The sequence below is a fragment of the Symphalangus syndactylus genome, chromosome 3 (genome assembly GCF_028878055.3).
Source record: "Symphalangus syndactylus isolate Jambi chromosome 3, NHGRI_mSymSyn1-v2.1_pri, whole genome shotgun sequence".
Classification (NCBI taxonomy): Eukaryota; Metazoa; Chordata; class Mammalia; order Primates; family Hylobatidae; genus Symphalangus; species Symphalangus syndactylus.
Window position 1 is genome coordinate 17,549,696 of NC_072425.2, and position 18,466 is coordinate 17,568,161.

The following is an 18,466-nucleotide window of genomic DNA, read 5'->3' on the forward strand; positions in this document are numbered from 1 at the left end:
TTCAAAATGTAAGCTTGTAAAAAATGCACACGACTCAGTCCACTCCAGATATGCCAAATCAGAACATGGGTTTTAAACAAACTGCTCAAGTGATTTTTACGCATAATCAAGTTTGAGGGGCACTGGAGCAGCCTGTAACAGCAGCAAGATCGTGGATCTTTCAAGTAAATATAATCTATTGTGGATGGGAGTTGGGGGACACCCCCTACACTTACCACTTGACCTTGGACAAGTTAATTTACCTCTCTGAATCTCAGTTAACTCATCTGTAAGATGGGGATGATAACAGTACTCCCATCTCATTAGGTCATTGTGAAACGTAGTTTACACATACGAAGCACTCAAAAGGCTGTCTGACACTGGCTGTGCACAGTGATGTGAATAAAGAGCAACTGGCCATGAAATCCATTGAGAATATATAATAGAACTAATGGGATTTGGTAAGAGACTGGGACATGGCTATGTGTGATTTCTTGGTTTCTAGAATTAGCAACTGAAAGGAAGATGGTGCCATTCACTCAGTGGTTTGGCACAAGAGAGACAGGGTGAGTTCAGTTTGGGGCATGTTGCAGTTTAGTTGCCTATGGGTCATCCCAGGAGAGATTGCCCATGGGCATTTAGGCAAATGGGCCCATGCAAAGAAATCTGTGGATAGAAATCTGGACTCAATATATGGATCTGGGAGTCACCAGTTTTAAGACAGGGAAAGATTACCTACAAAGAGCATATATAGTAAGAACAGTGCTGGAGGCAGAATCTGGAAGAGCACCAACATTTAAGGGCCAGGCAGAAGAGAAGGGATCAAAAAAAAAAATGCAGAGAAGGTGAAGCAGGGAGGCAGGAGGAAAAGCTGATAGTATGGAGATGTCAAGAGAGGAGAAAGTTTTAACAGGGCTACAGAGTTGTCATGTAAGATGAAGACTGACCTGTAATCCCAGTCTTGCCTTGGGAGGCTAAGGTGGGAGGATCACTTGAGGCCAGGAGTCTGAGATCAGCCTGGATAACATAATAAGACCCCATCTATACAATCAATCAACCAATTCAAAATGTTTTTTTAAAAAAAAAGGCAGAGTTGAAGAATGCCAACTGGATTTGGTAGCAAGGAAGTCTTTGGTGACCTTGGCAAGAACAGTTTCAGTGGAGTACAAGGGAAGCATCAAAAGGAGAAAGTAAGAAGGGAAACTGTGGAACCATTACAAGGAGCAAAAAGAGAATTTAGAGAATGGCTGAAATGTACTCCCAAAGTAATTAAAAAGCCTTCATATCTATTATGCACGCACAGTTTGAGATTATATTTTAAAAGACTGCAACACAATGATAACTGCAATAGACCAATTAAAAAGTTGAGGCCAAAAAGCATACAATCCTTTTCTTACACATAAAAGAACCCAAGGTAACTGCTTTAATTATGTGGGTAAAATAGTTCAATATAAAAATATTACTTATAGCTCAACTAACAGTAGCAGTGTGACACCATGAGCCAGCCATTTATGGTAAGCCAGTCATGGCAAGCTACGCTGGATTTTTTTGCATGACTTTCCCTAAATTTGATTAGTGATATAAAAGGGAAGCAAATTTCAGAACCCACAGATGTTCCCCTCCTTAACAAACAGGGCCAAAAGCTCTTCTAACCCATGGAATGGATATGTGCCCTATGAAAACAGAAACTTGCCTTGAGACAGGAGAAAGCTGAAAGACAAGGGGTTCATCTTAAGGGCACCAAGAGAGACTTTGATGAAGCCTCAAATTCTCTTGGATCCTGCATCCCAGGGAAACTTGTTCCAAGTTGCCTGCCAAGGGGCAGTTAATAAGTTAAATAGGCTAGACTTTTCTCTGAGGGCCTAATAAAAGAGCTCTTAAAGTCCACAGCCCATGTGGGGAAAGGTTGGCAAAAACACCAAATTCCTCTTCATCTTTAACAGCCTCAAAGAGGTAAAAGAGTGGTTTTCAAACTCTGTGCATGTTCGTGGCACGTGAATACCACAATTTTGAGGGAAGGCCTGCATAAGTTCAGAAGAAAACATAGGTTCTGAAAAAAAGCAACTTTGAGAAAACAAAATATATTCTATTGCTAAGAGCAGTACATAAAGGTATATTACATTATATATTTTAATCAAGTTTAAAATTTATTCCTGTTACAACAGATGATGCATACTGCTGAGCCTGGTCTTGCTTATCTGAAAGTTGAGGCAGGCACATGACAAGCCATGATGCAGGGCAGAGAATGATCTGGGACAAGTAAGGTGTGAACGGCAACGGCTGTTACCAAACAGACACCAAGAAAGTCTGCGTGTTTAGAGACTTATGTGAATTTTGCCTCCTGAGTATATGAAACCACAATCAAGGTAGAAAACTGCTCTACTCAATTTCCTTTGCTGAAGAGTTAACCAGGTAAGTGGCGTGTTCACAGTTTGTATTTCTGGTTATATGAAAAATAAACTATTATACATTGATCAAAATTTGGAAGTGTTTTTATATACATCAGGGGACCATATCCCATCAGTTGAAGACTACTGGAGTCAAAGAACAGAGACTCCCAGGATACCAGCATAAGGTTGAGGAGCCTGAGATTGTGAGCCAAGCCAAGGTGGCTGCAGGAGAGCAGCACAGAGGCGCAGACAGGCTTGCCCTGAGGAGGAGAGCCTTGAGTGGCACAGGAATGGGAGACTCCTGTGGCCTCTAGGGAGAGCATGAGGAAGCCAGGACTCAGAAAGGAGGGAGTGGGGTGCCTGTAACTCTGGTTTTGAAACTAGAGAGCATGCTGATGTCTAGTATCACTGAGGTGGCTCTTCTAAAGGTTGATTTTGTCTGGGAAAATTTGGAGAAGTTATCTGGTATTCTTATTACAGCATGTATTCAGCTGGTGGATTTGTTAGTTTGTGACCCAGCTATGCATGTCATTAACACAGCACTCGGAGCTCAAGATGGTCACCAAATGGCTGGTCAGGTGGTGTTAATTCTCCCCAAGTTTTGTTGATCCTAGAAAAATAGGTCATAAAACCATACTGTATCAAAAAGTAGGGTAGGGAGGAGACAAGCATCAAAGTTATTCTACAAACCAAAATCCTGTCAGTGGAGGACAGAAGGATTATGCTGTTAAGGCTAGATACAGAAATACTTTTATGTTTATGCTCTACCTTATTTTTTAGAAAGGATTTAAAAGCAGCCTACTTAAATATATCTTACTTAAAGGATAAAATGAGATACTGAGCACACTCAGAACAAGGAAAAATCAAGTGTAGGTAAATAAACTGAAAACAAAAGAATGAGATGAGGATGTATGTTATAAAGTCCTTTAAGACTGTTAGAGATAAGCCACAAATGGAGTTCTGAGCTTCCTAGGAGCCAATGCAAAGAGGAAAAGCCCTTTCATTTACAGGATTCCCACTGCTTATAAGGTTAACAACAAGCCAGCTTCTCAGGAGAAGCATGACACTTTTTGGTCCTGAGAAAATTTTTTCTCATAGGTCTTTTTAAAGGAGACTCTGTATATGATGAACATAAAATTCTTAGCAGCATCCTACAAGCAACACACCACCAAGATCTGTCTGGCTGCTTTCCACTCTGTCCATCAATGCAGGTTAAAGGCATAATGCCATGGTACAAGTCAAGAAAAGCAAATCTGAGAGGGGCCAACAAAGGCAGGCCAAGTGTTTGTAGCTAACTTATGGTTGGGCTTGATCTAGGAATTAAATTTAAACCATTTAAGGCATGGGCATATCTTTGGATAACTTCTTATGGACATTCTTAATAGCAAGCTTTTGTTAAGATTTGGACGAAAAACAGTTTGAAATTATATGTTGGAATGGAAACCTAAAGCAGAGCTACTTTATGCTTTTGATTAAGGATGCGGTATTTATTCTAACAATCAACCTAATTTTCTTAGGAAACACTCTATACACAGCAGGGCTTTAAGAGCATGGGCTTGCAGGCGAAGAGATTAAGCGCAGGGGCTCTCGGAGGCACATAGACCTGGGTTTAAATGTCACTCCTGCTTCTTCCTAGCTGTGGGACTGCTCTGATATCATCAGTTAAATGGGAATCCATTCAATATTCACAAATGTCTTCTGAGCATCTACAGTGTGTGGCCTAGTCAAATAATGCCTACCTCATATGGTTTTTTGTGGGGATTAAATAAGTAAATACATCTAAAGTATTCAACAGAGACTGGTACGTGGTAAGCATTCAATAAAATGTTAAAACTAATAATAAAAATAATAAAATAATAACCATAATAAAATATTTCTGATTCCATTCTAATGTATAAAAAGTAATTATTAAAGTCTCAAAATTCTACATCACAGAAAATGGTTACAATAATTTTGGCCTGAAAAAGTTTGAAAGTGAGCACTACCAATCACCAACAGAGGCAGTAAAAATATCAAAAAAGCACCATCCACAGTTTTAAAACATGTTAACTTGTTGGTGAATGTTCTGATATACGTTGTATCTGGAGGTATCCACAAGAGTTGACTGGGAGGCCGAGGCAGGTGGATCACGAGGTCAGGAGATCAAGACTATCCTGGCCAACATGGTGAAACCTGTCTCTACTAAAAATACAAAAATTAGCCAGGTGTGGTGGTGTGCGCCTGTAGTCCCAGCTACTCAGGAGGCTGAGGCAGGAGAATCGCTTGAACCTGGGAGGCAGAGGTTGCAGTGAGCCAAGATCGAGCCACCAGCCTGGGGGACACAGCGAGACTCCTCAAAAAAAAAAAAAAAAAAAGAGTTGGCCTGCTATGTGAGACACAGATATAAGCCAGATAAATTTTAAAGAACATCTGTCAAAATTATGATTTTAGCTGTACAACGCTGAAGTCTTGATGTTTTGATGTTCCTGAGGGAAATATTCTGGTACCCTCACTAATCTCTCAGTTCGGTAATACTAGACAGAATATAATTTCTCCCATAAAATGCCTTTGAAAGTAAAAACCCTACTTAACCCTGAGTAGAGCACAAAACTGAGTTGTGTTAGGGATGCTGGACAGGCAGTTAAATCACTCATTAGCAAAGCATCATCTTTCTTTACAACAGTCCCACAGGTATAATTCCAATCTGTGCCTGAACAAAAATACAAATTACTACACATCAGACTTCCAAGAGTCCTCAAACAGTCAAAACCTCAAATGTTAAAATCTGCAGATGACAAGCAAGTTCATCATCAACCGATCTTTTGATAGTTATGAGACAGTATAGCCAGATACCCTTTGAGGCTACCCTGAGTTCATGACAACAAAATCATGCTATCTGTATAGAGAAGCACTGATATATTTATTTCCTATATAGCAGGGGAGCATGCACGCAGCTCATCTAAATGCAGGTTTGAGTCATTAAGAAACAAGCTTAAAAAGGAATGGACAATATAATACCCTGTTTTATCTTGACTTGAAATCACCAGTAGATCATTACTTACCCAGAAGTATCAAGATATGGGGTTTTATGAGAGTCAGCAGCTGGGTTGGGGAGGGGAGAGGTGCTCAATAAATGGTATTGTGCTCATACCATTTATCACTGATACTGTATCAATTTCCTAGCCATCCAGTTTAAAGGCCAAAAAAATCAATAAAAGCTACAAACAATCTTGTGCTTTTTCTGACAGATTTCAATATAAAGTGATGAAGAATGGTTGATGGTGTGATAGCTGTGTCTTGCCTAGAATGCTGCCATGAGAGACAAGACTTGCAATTCATCAAGAAGAAAAATGGCATATGCTTTTGATGAAATGCACTGCCAGCTAATGAGCCTAAGTATGTTGGCTGAGGGGGGGAATCAAAGAGGCTTGTTTTCTCTTTCCTTTATTTATTTTTGATGGGTTAGGCCACTCTCTAATTTCAACCAAATTGGATCATTCATTCATTCAATCAATTGTTACTAAGTAACTAATGCTAAGCATTGTGCTTGGTTCTAGAGATACAGTGGCAAATAAACATTATTCCTATTTTTAGGGAGCTCATAATCTATATCTTTATTTATGGTATTTAAAAAAGTACAGAGATAAGGGAGTCCATCAGCCGAGGAAGAAATTTTCACTAAGTGCTTTTAGTTTGAGCTTTTAAATTCTCGCTATATGAAGGAATGTTAATGGACACATTTGGGAGTTTCAGCTCAGCTCATGCCCTTCTTTGAAACTGACTTGTCTATATCATCTCCAGAGAAAATCTGCCCTGGTCCACAAGCATTGCTGAGGGGATGGGCCTCAAAAGCCATGTTTATAGTCTATGACCCCACTACCCTTAGCACAAGTGTTTGAATCAGGGATAGATACCTGAACAAAGAGGAAACAATCCATAGTATTCTATTTGGAATTTGAAATTAGGATCCAAGAATGAAGAGACCACGGTGGCCAACAGAGCTGTAACCCATGTAAACCATGGGGATTGGGGGGCCAGAAATCAATTCAGTAATAAAAAAACATTTATAAGAACTAGTATGTGCCAGGCGCTGTGCCAGGTTCTAGAAATTAAACAATGAACAATACAGAGTAGTAAGTAAGTGGTAAATGAAATGAATATAGATTGTGATAAGCACTGCTAAGAAAACAAATAGGATGTTGAGTTAGAGAATAGCAGAGGAGGGAACTAATGTTGATGGGATGGTCAGGGGAGGCCCCTCTGAGAAGATGGTATTTAAGCTGAGATCAGTCGTGAGAAGCCCCAAGAATTCATCAGTAAGAATGACTAGTAAGCGCAGGGATCCTGGGACAGGGAAGAGCTCAGTGTGTTCTAGAGACCAGAATAAAGGCCAGACGTTTGAGGCACAGTGAGGAAGCGGCATGAAAGACGGTGAAAGAGAAAGGCAGGGTAAGGATCACATAGGTTCTTGTAGGGCTTGGTACATGGTCTGGCCTTGAAGTACAATGAACAGCTGAAGAAACATTTTAAGAAGGAAAATACATTGTATTGTCAACATTTTAAAACATCATTCTGTCATAAGGACAGACATATGGACCAATGAAACAGAACGGAAGCCCAGAAACTAACCCTCACATCTATAGTCAATTGATTTCTGACAAGGGTACCAGGCCATTCAATAGGGAAAGGACAGTCTTTTCAACCACTGGTGCTGGGAAAGCTGGATGTCCACATGCAAGAGAATGCAGCTGGATTCTTACCTCACACCATATAGAAACTGAACTCAAAATGGCTCAAAGACATAAAATGGCTCAAAGACAGCTAAAACCATAAAAGCCTTAGAAGAAAACATATGGGAGAATCTTCTGGACATTGAATTTAGCAATAATTTTTTGGATATAACACCAAAAGCACAGGCAACAAAATAAATAATAGATAAATTTGACTTCATCAAAATTAAAAACTTTTGTGCATTAAAGGCACTGTCAACAGAGTAAATAAGCCACAGAATGGAAGAAAATATTTGGAAATCATCTGATAAGGGAAAATAACCAGAATATAAAAAGAACTCCTACAACTTGACATCAAAAAAAAAAAACCCCAAAAAAACAAAAAAAAACAAAAACCAAAACAAAACAAAAACCCCAAAAACCCAATTCAAGAATGAACAAAGAATTCGAATAGTCATTACTCCAAAGAAGATACACAAATGGCCAATAAGCACATGAAAAGATGCTCAACATCACTAATCACTAGGGAAATGCAAATCAAAGCCACAATGAGATACCACTTCACACTATTACAATGACTACAGGTGTTGTCAAGATTGTGGAGAAATAGAAACTTTGTGCATTACTGGTGGAAATGTAAAACGGTACAGCCACGGTGGAAAAAAGTTTGGCAGTTTCTCAAAAAGCTAAAAACAGAATCACCTTATGATCCAGCAATTCCACTCCTAGTTAATATACTCCAAAGAATTAAAGCAGGACTCCAACGGGTATCTGTACACCAGTGTTCACAGCAGCATTAATTTTAATAGCTAAAATGTAGAAACAACGCAAGTGTTCATCAACAGATGAATCAATAAACACGCTGGGTGTGGTGGCTCATGCCTGTAATCCTAGCACTTTGGGAGGCCAAGGCAGGAGGACTGCTTGAGCCCAGGATTTTGAGACAAGATTTCGAGACCAGCCTGGACAACATAGAGACCTTGTCTCTACTAAAAGTCAAAAAAATTAGCCAGGTGTGGCGGCATGCATCTGTAATACCAGCTACTTGGGAGGCTGAGGTGGGAGGATTACTTGAGCCCAGGAGGTCAAGGCTGCAGTGAGCCATGACTGTGCCACTGCACCCCAGCCTGGGTGACAAGGCGAGATCCTGTCTCACAAACAGACAAATAAACAAAACAGATAAATGGATAAACAAAATGTGGTGTATCCATACAATGGAATATTATTCAGCCATAAAAAGGAATGAAATTCTGCTACACACTATCACATGGATGAACCTTGAAAACATTATGCTAAGAGAAATAAAACCAGATACAAAAGGACAAATATTGTATGATTTCACTTATAGGAGGTATCTAGAATAGGCAAATTCATAGAGACAGAAAGTAGAATAGAGGCTACCTGGGGCTGGGAAGCTCTGTTTTTAGCTTTTTGAGGAACTGCCAAGTAGGAATCCAGTGTTTAATTGATAAAGAGTTTCATTTTGGGATGATGGAAAACATTCTGAAAGTGTATAGCAGTGATGGTTGTACACCAATGTGAATGTATTTAACGCTCCCTGAACTGTACACTTAAAAATAGTCGAAATGGCAAAGTTTATGTTCTGTCTGTTTTACCACAATAAAAAATAAACTAAAAAAGAAAACACCACTCTGGCTGCTGGGAAAATGAGCTGGAGAGAGGCAACTGTGCCATCAGAAGAAGCTGTTCTGCAGAGAGGAGAGTGATACAGACACAGAGAAATGTAAAGACAAGAAAGCATATGGACCAGAGAGAAAGAGAAAATAGAGGCTTGCTGGCTTTCCATCACATGAGGTGCAGCTGCACTTCCCTTCCGTGAGATTTACCCATATCCTTTCAGTGAATTGCTTTATACTTGACCTAGACTCAACAGATCTCTGTTCTTCACAAGGAAACAATCCCTGGTTAAGGCAGGGAAACAGCTGAGATCCAGATATAACACAGCCTGGGGACACAGTGTGAGGCTGCTGGTTTCTAAAGCAAAGGCTCCATGAGAGCAGAAAAATGGTTTTGCTTTTCTCCCCTCACTCTCAGTGACTCGCACAGTGCCTGACACACGGATGACCCTCAGTAAATGTGTGTTGAAAGAATGCTAAGTAGTTCTCCCACGAGTCTGTCAAGATCTGAGTTTCCATCTTCTCATCACCAAACTAATGCAGGATTGAAACCTAGAGAACTAAGCCCTAAGTCTTCTCTCACTACTGATATGAATGGCCGAGCTTCATTCTTCATAAGACTTGTGACTTGTTCAAGGTCAGGAGAAGTTCATGCTAAAATTTCAATTTTATATAACCTTAGATGCCTTTCTGGAAAGTTTGAGTTCCAAGATGCCCAATACTTATTGGGTTCCCAACAATTTTCATCACAGCAGGCATAAGAAAAGTCAAACTCACTTTTTCATAAACCTACAACACATAATGGTTTGTAATTTAATAATACTCTGTTGTTCAGAAGTGAGAGGAAACATCACTCTCCTCTTAAAACACTGCAGTCAGAATTTCAAGAGATCCTCAGATAACAAGAACGGAGCTCTGCTCATTTCACTTTTCCCAACCTTTCTGACCACAAGCACACATGTCATTTTTAATACGGGAAAATGAGAAACAACCTAATTTTACAAAATTTACACAGATAATCATTTATCACTATGTTGGCCTATCATGTACCCATTAAAATATGACTCTGAAGACTATATAAGAAGACATTTAGAAAATACAGTATAAATGGAAAAAGAGGAATGCCAAATTAAATTAAATATATAATTTCATTATAACAATATAAAAATGAGGTTTGTAGCTATAAGGACTGGAAGGTACCAAAAGGAGATGAAAACAGTTGCTGCAAGGTAAGATTATACATGGAATTTTAAAATATATTTAAAATGTATTTTATAATATTCTAAAAAGTCAACTACAAATACGCATACACACAGTCATGGCCCCAGAGGAAAAATGTGAACAAATGGATTGAAGAATGTTTGGTCAATTGGATACCTCATCAGGCTGAGGATAACTGATAACCTAGCTGAGATCCTCTAAGGCAGAGCTTCTTAAAGTGTGATCTGGGACCAGCAATATCAATATCAATCTGGCAACTTGTTAGAATTGCAAATTGTAGGTTAACCTTGGATCTACTGAATTTGAAACTCTGGGACTAGGGCCCAGCAACCTATGTTTTAATCAGCCTTCCAGAGAGTTCTGATGTCTGCTCAAGTTTGAGAACCACTGCTCTCAAGTACTTTTCCATTCTGATATTCTGTGATTTCCCCACATCTTTAAAGAGTCCATCTTTCACACCCTTGTTATCTCCCCCAAGTAGTATTGTCACTGTTTATAAGAGCTCCATATTACTTGCTAGGCCAAGTCCAAAGTGTTCACCTGACAGTCAAGGCTCTACTTTTGCTACTGAATTTTGTCTTTATGACTGCAGCTAGTTAACATAAACTGTGCTTATGTGCTAAGTACTTTATGTACATGATCTCATTTAATCCTCATAACAACCCTCTAAGGTAGATAATAGAAATATCCCCATTTTATAGATGAGAAAACGGATGCCAAAGGAAGTCCAAGATCATACAATTAGTGAATGATGAAACAAGAATGACTTCAGAGCACATGTTCTTCAGCATTACTGAGTTTCAGGGAAGTAACCTGACTGGTCATAAAGATAGGTAATAGACCTGGTATGGGAACCCAGGCCTACCTGATTCCAAAGCTTGCTTGCTTTGTAATCACAAAGCTCTTTGCTAGGCAGGACCATTTGCTCGCTGTCTTGGAACACGGCATTGCCAGGAATCATACTGTTAGCTCATACCTACTGTCTATCCTCTCTGCCACCAACCCACATCCCACAGCTCTCTGCAAGGTCTTCCATGGTGTGTCTCTGAGACCCCTGGCCAGAATGGGTGATCCCTCCCTTCTCTGAACCCCCGTGGTGCTCTACATGCATCTCTTTCACAGTACCAATTCCTACTCTGACTTATAGCTATGCACCTGCTCCTTCAGGGGAGGTGGTGGTCTAAGTGGCGTGGTGTCACCAGTGACAGACAGAACAGGTGTTGACTGAATCAACTGAGGTATCTTTTATGTGGCTAAATTCATTCTTCAGATATTTTATGTGTCTTATCTGCCCAGCCAGAGGACAGTAAGCTCCTTAAGAACAAAGACCATATCTTACTCATTTTATATTTTCAAGAATACCCAGCTCCAGGCTAGGTACAGTCAAGTCCATAATATATGCTTGAGTTCAAGTAGAACACCACTGGTACACAACTCCAGTATAAATTTTTCTACTACTTAAACTCTGCAAGGATGCAGCTTATATTAATAGGGGAAAATTGGATACTACACAAATAGATACAAGCAACTCATTTTTAATAAATAGAAATAGTAGACGATGTCATTAATAGTGTTAAATAATAATCAATATAATTTTATGAGCACATTTCTTTTCTGAAAAATTTGTTCAGATTTTCATGTAATTGGAAAAAATCACATTCTATCTTTAAAAAATATTGAGACTATTATATGCTTTCATTATGGCTCTTTTAAAATGAAAACATACAATTTTTAAAAATCATAGCACAAACACTAATGTCTCTCATTAAGGAAAATGTAGATATTTTCATTCCAAATATTGATCATCCATAATAGTCATTTATCTAGTCCAACCAATATGCTTTTAACGGGAAAAACAGCTCTCATAAATATTCTAACTCCTACCACACACCCAGAAAGCAAACATACAGAAAATCAGAATACGTATTTCAATAATATTTAAACCTTGAAAACTTGATTTATAAACTTTTAGGAAAAAGATCATATATAAGCCAAATGCCACCTTTCTTAATTCATAAATTGTTTTATTTAATTATATACACAGAGAAAAATAGCAAGCCATAACATATTTTTAACAAACTGGAAGACAAGATTAAAAAGTATGTAACAATAAAAACAAATAGATAAAGATGATCAAATTATCATAGCCTTTGTATAGTTGTTTATTCCAATCCAATCCTTACACTGTACCCACATGGTCTAACAGTAAATATACAACAAAAGATCTGATGAGCTTGGCGATCGTCTCTAAATCTAAATCAATGTACTACCACTGAACAGACAGCATAAACTTACCAGCTCCACAGATCCATAATGTTTCCTACTGAAATCCCCACGTCTACAGCCTAGGTCTTCCGAGACAGAGCTGGAACAAAAATGCTTCATCAGTATTATACATAGCGATCTGGCCACAAACCTTCTGCAAAAATCAACTACCATTTGCAAAAAGGGCTGCTATGGAATAGACTTGCAGTGCCCTGGCTCCTCACTGCAGGGGAGCCTCCTTGCAACAGACACAGTCCCCAGCAGCCATTGCAGAGCCTGGCTTTCATGGAGCCCTCAATAAAAAGCAAATGCCAGAGTCATCCCTGGAAGCATAGGCAATGATTGAATTAAATATTTAGTCATTTGGAATCGATTGAAATTTCCAAGGCTACTGGTGGTTCATAATTTCATTTCTGTATAACCAGAGAGGAGAGAAGCCCTGCAGTAAACTTGAGGCAAGGGACAAAGCTGCTGAACCGGATCTTGCAATTATCTTTCGTTTAAGAGAGGCTCTTTGTCCCAAATATGCAACATAAAAATAACCAGCATTATTTAATGCTATATTTTAAGTAAGAGAAAGAAACTTCACAATCTTGGTAGGCTCCACCCCCGTCCCCCTTTAATTTAGGATTTTTATGTGGCAATATGAAAAAAGACCAGAACTAACAGAAAATCTAATGTCCAAGTATATTCAGCTTTTTACATAGCAGCAGTTACCCACCCCCCAAAAATGCTTAAATCAGATTTCAAAAATCACATGTTGCTGAAGAGTAATTAAAACAAGGGCAAAATTGTTACTACGTTTTCATCCTGAATGCACAGTTGCACATTCAAAAGGCACGAATCTTACTAGTTAGTATATTTAGCACTCAAGCAATACTCATGAAACCACATGAGATCCACAAACTATAAAGTTTTAATAAGTTTGATTCTAATATGTCATGCAAATAACTCTACGATAACATAGAAAATAAAATTATATAGGAACAACATGTTTACTATATTCAAAACATTTGGGATCTAACATGCAAAGAAAGGTGCATTTAATACCTTTTCATCCTTCCTTAAAAGGTAGGTTGCATTTTCTAAATTACAGCCCTCTTGGCACATGCAGAAAGAGACTGACTCTGATGTTTAGCAACCAGAGAACTGACTCTCTGCCAGGACACTGTTTGATAGGCTCCAAGAAAGACAGCATGAGAGAAATGAGATTAGAGAGTCTAATGGTATTCTGCTTCCACCATTTCACAGAGATGGCTGAATTAATCTTACATGAGAAATTTAACCTTTTGTAGTCCTCCCTCTCTTAGCTGAAAATGGGCAACACATCAATGCATGCAGTTTGAAAGAGTGTTCCAGATATTACCCAGGCTACATTCTTGCTTCTAGTGATATGATTTTCTACCCAAAAATCTCCAAAAAAGAATAAAAACCTTCCCTCCATGGTCTATTCCAATCTGTATGAAATATGTCCTCTATGCCCATTTTCTTAGCTCATTTTGAAAACCTTCCTGGAGGCTACTGCCATTGCCCTACATATCAGTTGCCAAGCCCGCATCACTGGCGGCTCCAGTGAGAGGAGTGCCGGTGGACTTGGACAGAGATCGAGCACAGAGCAGATGCCCAATGGCTGTTGACTAAATGCTCTGTGTGCCCAGGGCTCAACCCGCCGCTTCAATTTCAGCCAGGCCCACTAAGAAATCAACAACAGCAACAGCTTCTAACATGAATAGCCAGTAACACGAAAAAAGCGAGGATGTGGAGCACTGGGTCCTCCCTGTGCTGCCATCAGCTCTGCTGAGGGGGTTCTGAGACACGGTGCCAATTCCCTAACTTTACCAGCAGCCAGACACAAACACATAACCCTATATCCTAGACCCACCACCTTCCTTAGATGCCTCACAGAAGGAAAACAGCGTCCTATGAAAACAACCAGGGAGCGAGCTATAAAGAGAATGTCCACTATGTGTTGCCCTCCCTTCCCCCATATTACATTTCATTCAATATACCGCAGAGGGATGCTTGCTAATAGTGGGAACCAGGCTGACCTATATGGGCTGCATTTCTTGGGTTGTAGGAGGCATTCAAACCAGCCAAGTTAAAAAGACCTAGCCGCTTCCCTCTTCCTTTCCCAGGATCTCTGGCCTCTAGGCCTCCAGCACAAGGGTTAGGAGTAGAATGGCTCACCCAGAGCTCCAAGGGGAGCTTTGTTCTCCTCCTAAGGCCCCAGTGTCTGGCCTACTGCTTGGCACATAGTGGACATGCAGTAAATGCTTAGTGCATTAATGAAGGTATTTGTATATCTTTTGAATCATACTAGCTAATGCCTGACAGCACCTCTTCTACCAGGGCAGGCTGCCCACTGCCACCCCTACTAATGAGCCATTATTATTCCCTGCTGGCCATTATTCCCTCAGTCCAGAGTCCTGGCCTATAAGGCAGCCGCTGCTATGTGCATGCCAAAACCTGTTCTCCTTTTGTCTTGGGCTTGGACTACCTTTCCCAGCCCCTCTTGCAGGATGTGTGGCCATGCGACTGAGCTCTGGCCAAGACAACACAGGCCAAAGTGATGGATATGCATCACTTCCAGCACATCCTCTGAAATGTGCCTGATCTCCTAGCCTGTGGCCAGCTGGACAGAGAGGCTGTAGAGACCTGCAGGAGGGCAGAGCTTCAAGATAGAAAACCATGGGTCTCTGATTGACCACATGGAAGGCCACACCATGAAGAACGTCTGTATGGAAGGCTACACCACAAAAAACATCTGTACTAGAATATGATGTGAGCCAAATGTAAACATTTAGTTGTGTTAATCAGGTAGAATTTGAGTCTACCAGTTAAAGCTGCCGTTTTACCTGAACTAATACAGAAGTAGCTATCTTGCAGTGGGGTGCCGCAATAGCAACAACCTAAAGTAGTAGGCAGGCAGCAGCCAGTGAGGAAATGGATCTCAGAGGCTGGAAAGAGAAATCTGTATTAGATGGTAGCAAAATATTTGGTAAAACTTATACCTGCAGTCATTCAGAAGGTGGACCGTATACTCAGTGAGCCTGCAGATCTAGGGAAAGTGGCTAGAAACAATCAGAGTGAAGTTGAGCACCGGCTCCTCTTGGCTGAACTTAGCAAGGTTCTTCACAATGAAGAGACAATCCCAGGAAAGAATTGGAGGGGTTTCAAGCAAACATAGACGAAAACAGAATGAATCTAGAGACCAAGGACCTCATGGACTTGAGAAATCAGTTTCTGGATCCCAAACAATAACAGCTCTGGCCAAAGAAATATGGGTAGAAATGAGGGGCACCTCTACCAGACCCAGCCCATAAAAACTTCCCATGAAGGCCGGGCGCGGTGGCTCACGCCTGTAATCCCAGCACTTTGGGAGGCCGAAGGGGGCAGATTACCTGAGATTGGGAGTTCGAGACCAGCATGACCAACACGGAGAAACCCTGTCTCTACTAAAAAAAATACAAAATTAGCCAGGCATGGTGGTGCATGCCTGTAATCCCAGCTAACTGGGAGGCTGAGGCAGGAGAATCACTTGAATCCGGGAGGCAGAGGTTGCGGTGAGCTGAGATTGTGCCATTGCACTCCAGCCTGAGCAACAAGAGCAAAACTCCGTCTCAAAACAAAAACAAAAACCCAACAACAACAAAAAAACCTTCCCATGAATAATACTTGGTCTCTTTCCTCATCTGCCAGCTGCATGGAGAGGACTCTGGGGCCCAAGAGGGATACAGCCACAATATGAAGGGGCCTGGGTCTTAAATGACCACATAGAAGATTCTTTTTTTTTTTTTTTTTTTTTTTTTGAGACAGAGTTTTGCTCTTGTTGCCCAGGCTGGAGTGCAATGGTGCAGTCTCAGCTCACTGCAACCTCCACCTCCTGGGTTCAAGCAATTCTCATGCCTCAGCCTCCCAAGTAGCTGGGATTACAGGTGCCCGCCACCACACCCAGCTAATTTTCGTATTTTTAGTAGAGATGGGGTTTCACCATGTTGGCCGGGCTGGTCTCGAACTCCTGACCTCAGGTGATCCGCCTGCCTTGACCTCCCAAAGTGTTGGGATTACGGGCGTGAGCCACCGCGCCCGGCCCACATAGAAGATTCTAACCAGGAGTAGCCTCATTGGGCTCTGATATAAGTGAGCAATAACTTTTATTGCCTTAAGTCACTAGGATTCAGGGTTTATCTGCTACATTAGGCAATTTTATCTTAGTTGATACAGCTCTCCATAGGTAATAGAAAGTAGTGTAAGAATAAGTTCCACAAACACGGGTTGTCAGAGGGCTGGTGGGCCAGGATGACTCTAGATCAGGGGTTGGCAAACTACAGCCCAATTCAGCCCACTGCTTGTTTTTGAAAGCAAAGTTTTATTGGAGCATAGCCATGCCCAGTGGTTATGAACTGTCTATGGCTGCTTTTGGATTACAACAGCAGAGTTGAATTGCTCCAACAGAGACCCATATGGCCCACAAAGCCCAAACTATTTACGAACTGACCCTTTAAAGAAAAAGTTTGCCAATCCCTGTAGTATAGTCTCCTGAATCCCTACTGTTGGTTTTAGGCCTACCCAGAAACTGATTAGCGTGTCAGTGAAAAAAATTCTGACACCATGTCAGAGGACATGTTCCTCAGACTTTAGAGTCTGAGCTTTGCAAAAATGCAGATTCCCTGGCCCTATTCCGAGAGGTTGTAAGTCAGTTAATCTGTGATTTTAACAAGCAGCCAGGGGAATTCTGATGCAGGTGGTCCACAAACAATACTTTGAAACATACTCCTTTTCCAGATGACTCAGGAATCCTGGGAAACCTGTAAACCATTCTGTAGCACTCTTTATAAGGAAGGACAAGGCTAACTTAATCCAGGTTTCTATCCACGGGAGGAGATGCAATATAGTCCCTCAGAGCACGCACTTCAGTCACAGATATGGGTTCTCAACCTCTCTGGGCATTAGTTCCTTCATCTGTACAATGCAATTGAAAATATCATCTACTTAGCAGGGTTATAAAGAATAAACAAGAAAAAGCAGGCAAGGTTCTAAACACAATGTCTGTTGCCCAGGCTAGAGTGCAGTGGTGTAATCATAGCTTACTGCAGGCTTGAACTCCTGGGTTTAATCGATCCTCCTACCTTAGCCTCTTGAGTAGATGGGACTACATGCCTGGTTAATTAAAAAAAATTTTTTTTGTAGAGATGGGTGGGGTGTCTCACAATGTTTCCATGGCTGGTCTCGAACTCTGGCCTCAAGTGATCCTCCCACCTCAGTTTTCCAAAGTGCTGGGATTACAGGTATGAGCCACCACATCCAGCCAGCTCTTATTAGTAATATGAATTCCTCTCAGGTTTTTAGAAAGGGACCTGGAAAGTTAGCATAAATGATTACTAAATTTTAAAATAATTTTAAATAAAATGCTTTGCCTTTTATCCCCAGGTAGCAGTAAGGGAGACCCAGGGCCAAGCAGCAGGCTTCCCAGGGCAGCGCTGAGGATGGCATCATGCTTCAGCACTACATCTCCTCCCTAAAAGCGTTGGCCTAGCAGTTTGACCTCACCTAGAAAATACCTGGGACCCCCTGTTGCCATGACAAGGGGAAGAGACTTTGAAACCTGGCTAGAGGAAGTGACCTAAACAAGGCAAGTACCAAAAGGAACTTCAAGTTTCCCACAGGCAACGTGGTCCAGGCTCTAAATATAAACCCTTCTGCTTTGGCAATTTAACATGTGAGGATGCTGAATCACACTTCGCAGGCATGAACAGAGCTGAGGACCTACATGTTAAATCTCTAAATATGGCCTGGGATGAGAGCAAAGATTTCCAGCTCCACGTAGAAGCTAGACAGATTTCCATGATGTAAGTCACATTCCTGGAAAGCAGGACAACCTCCTCCAAAGAGTCAAGAGTTCTTAAAACTGATAAGGAAAGAAAAGGAGTCAGCCAGCCCCCAAGGGCAAGCCAAACTCAGAGATCCAGGTCATCACCCAACTGACACTGAGATTAGTGCTGACCTCACAACAGACCCCGCAAGGCCAGGCCTCAGCAGTGTCCAGGCCTGGTGGAAGAGGTAAGGGCAACAGTGACAAGGGAGACTCTTCCTAGATCAGTAGAGAGAATTTGTGAGAAGTAACAGGCAATTGTTCAGAAGCCTACCAACAGTCAGGAGCTCTAGGAAAAGGCCTCAGCCCCTGCTCCACGATAGGCAGACAGTAAGAAACAGATGGAAGGGATTCTCCTTATTGAGGGACAGAGAATCTAAACCATGTGCCAGA

At 41.0% G+C, this 18,466-nt stretch overlaps 1 protein-coding gene across 7 annotated transcripts in view; it reads right to left on the reverse strand.

Moving 5' to 3' along the window:
* Nucleotides 1-18,466, reverse strand: part of GARNL3 (GTPase activating Rap/RanGAP domain like 3) — a 169,437-nt gene that overhangs the window by 114,606 nt on the left and 36,365 nt on the right. For 6 of the 7 annotated variants that reach the window (XM_055271026.2, XM_055271028.2, XM_055271022.2 and 3 more), the window contains one exon: nucleotides 12,232-12,301. In XM_055271026.2, the coding sequence (XP_055127001.1) occupies nucleotides 12,232-12,301 (70 nt within the window). Of the gene's footprint in view, nucleotides 1-12,231; nucleotides 12,302-13,251; nucleotides 13,354-18,466 lie in introns of those variants that run through there. The other variant, XM_055271030.2, reaches the window with a different exon arrangement.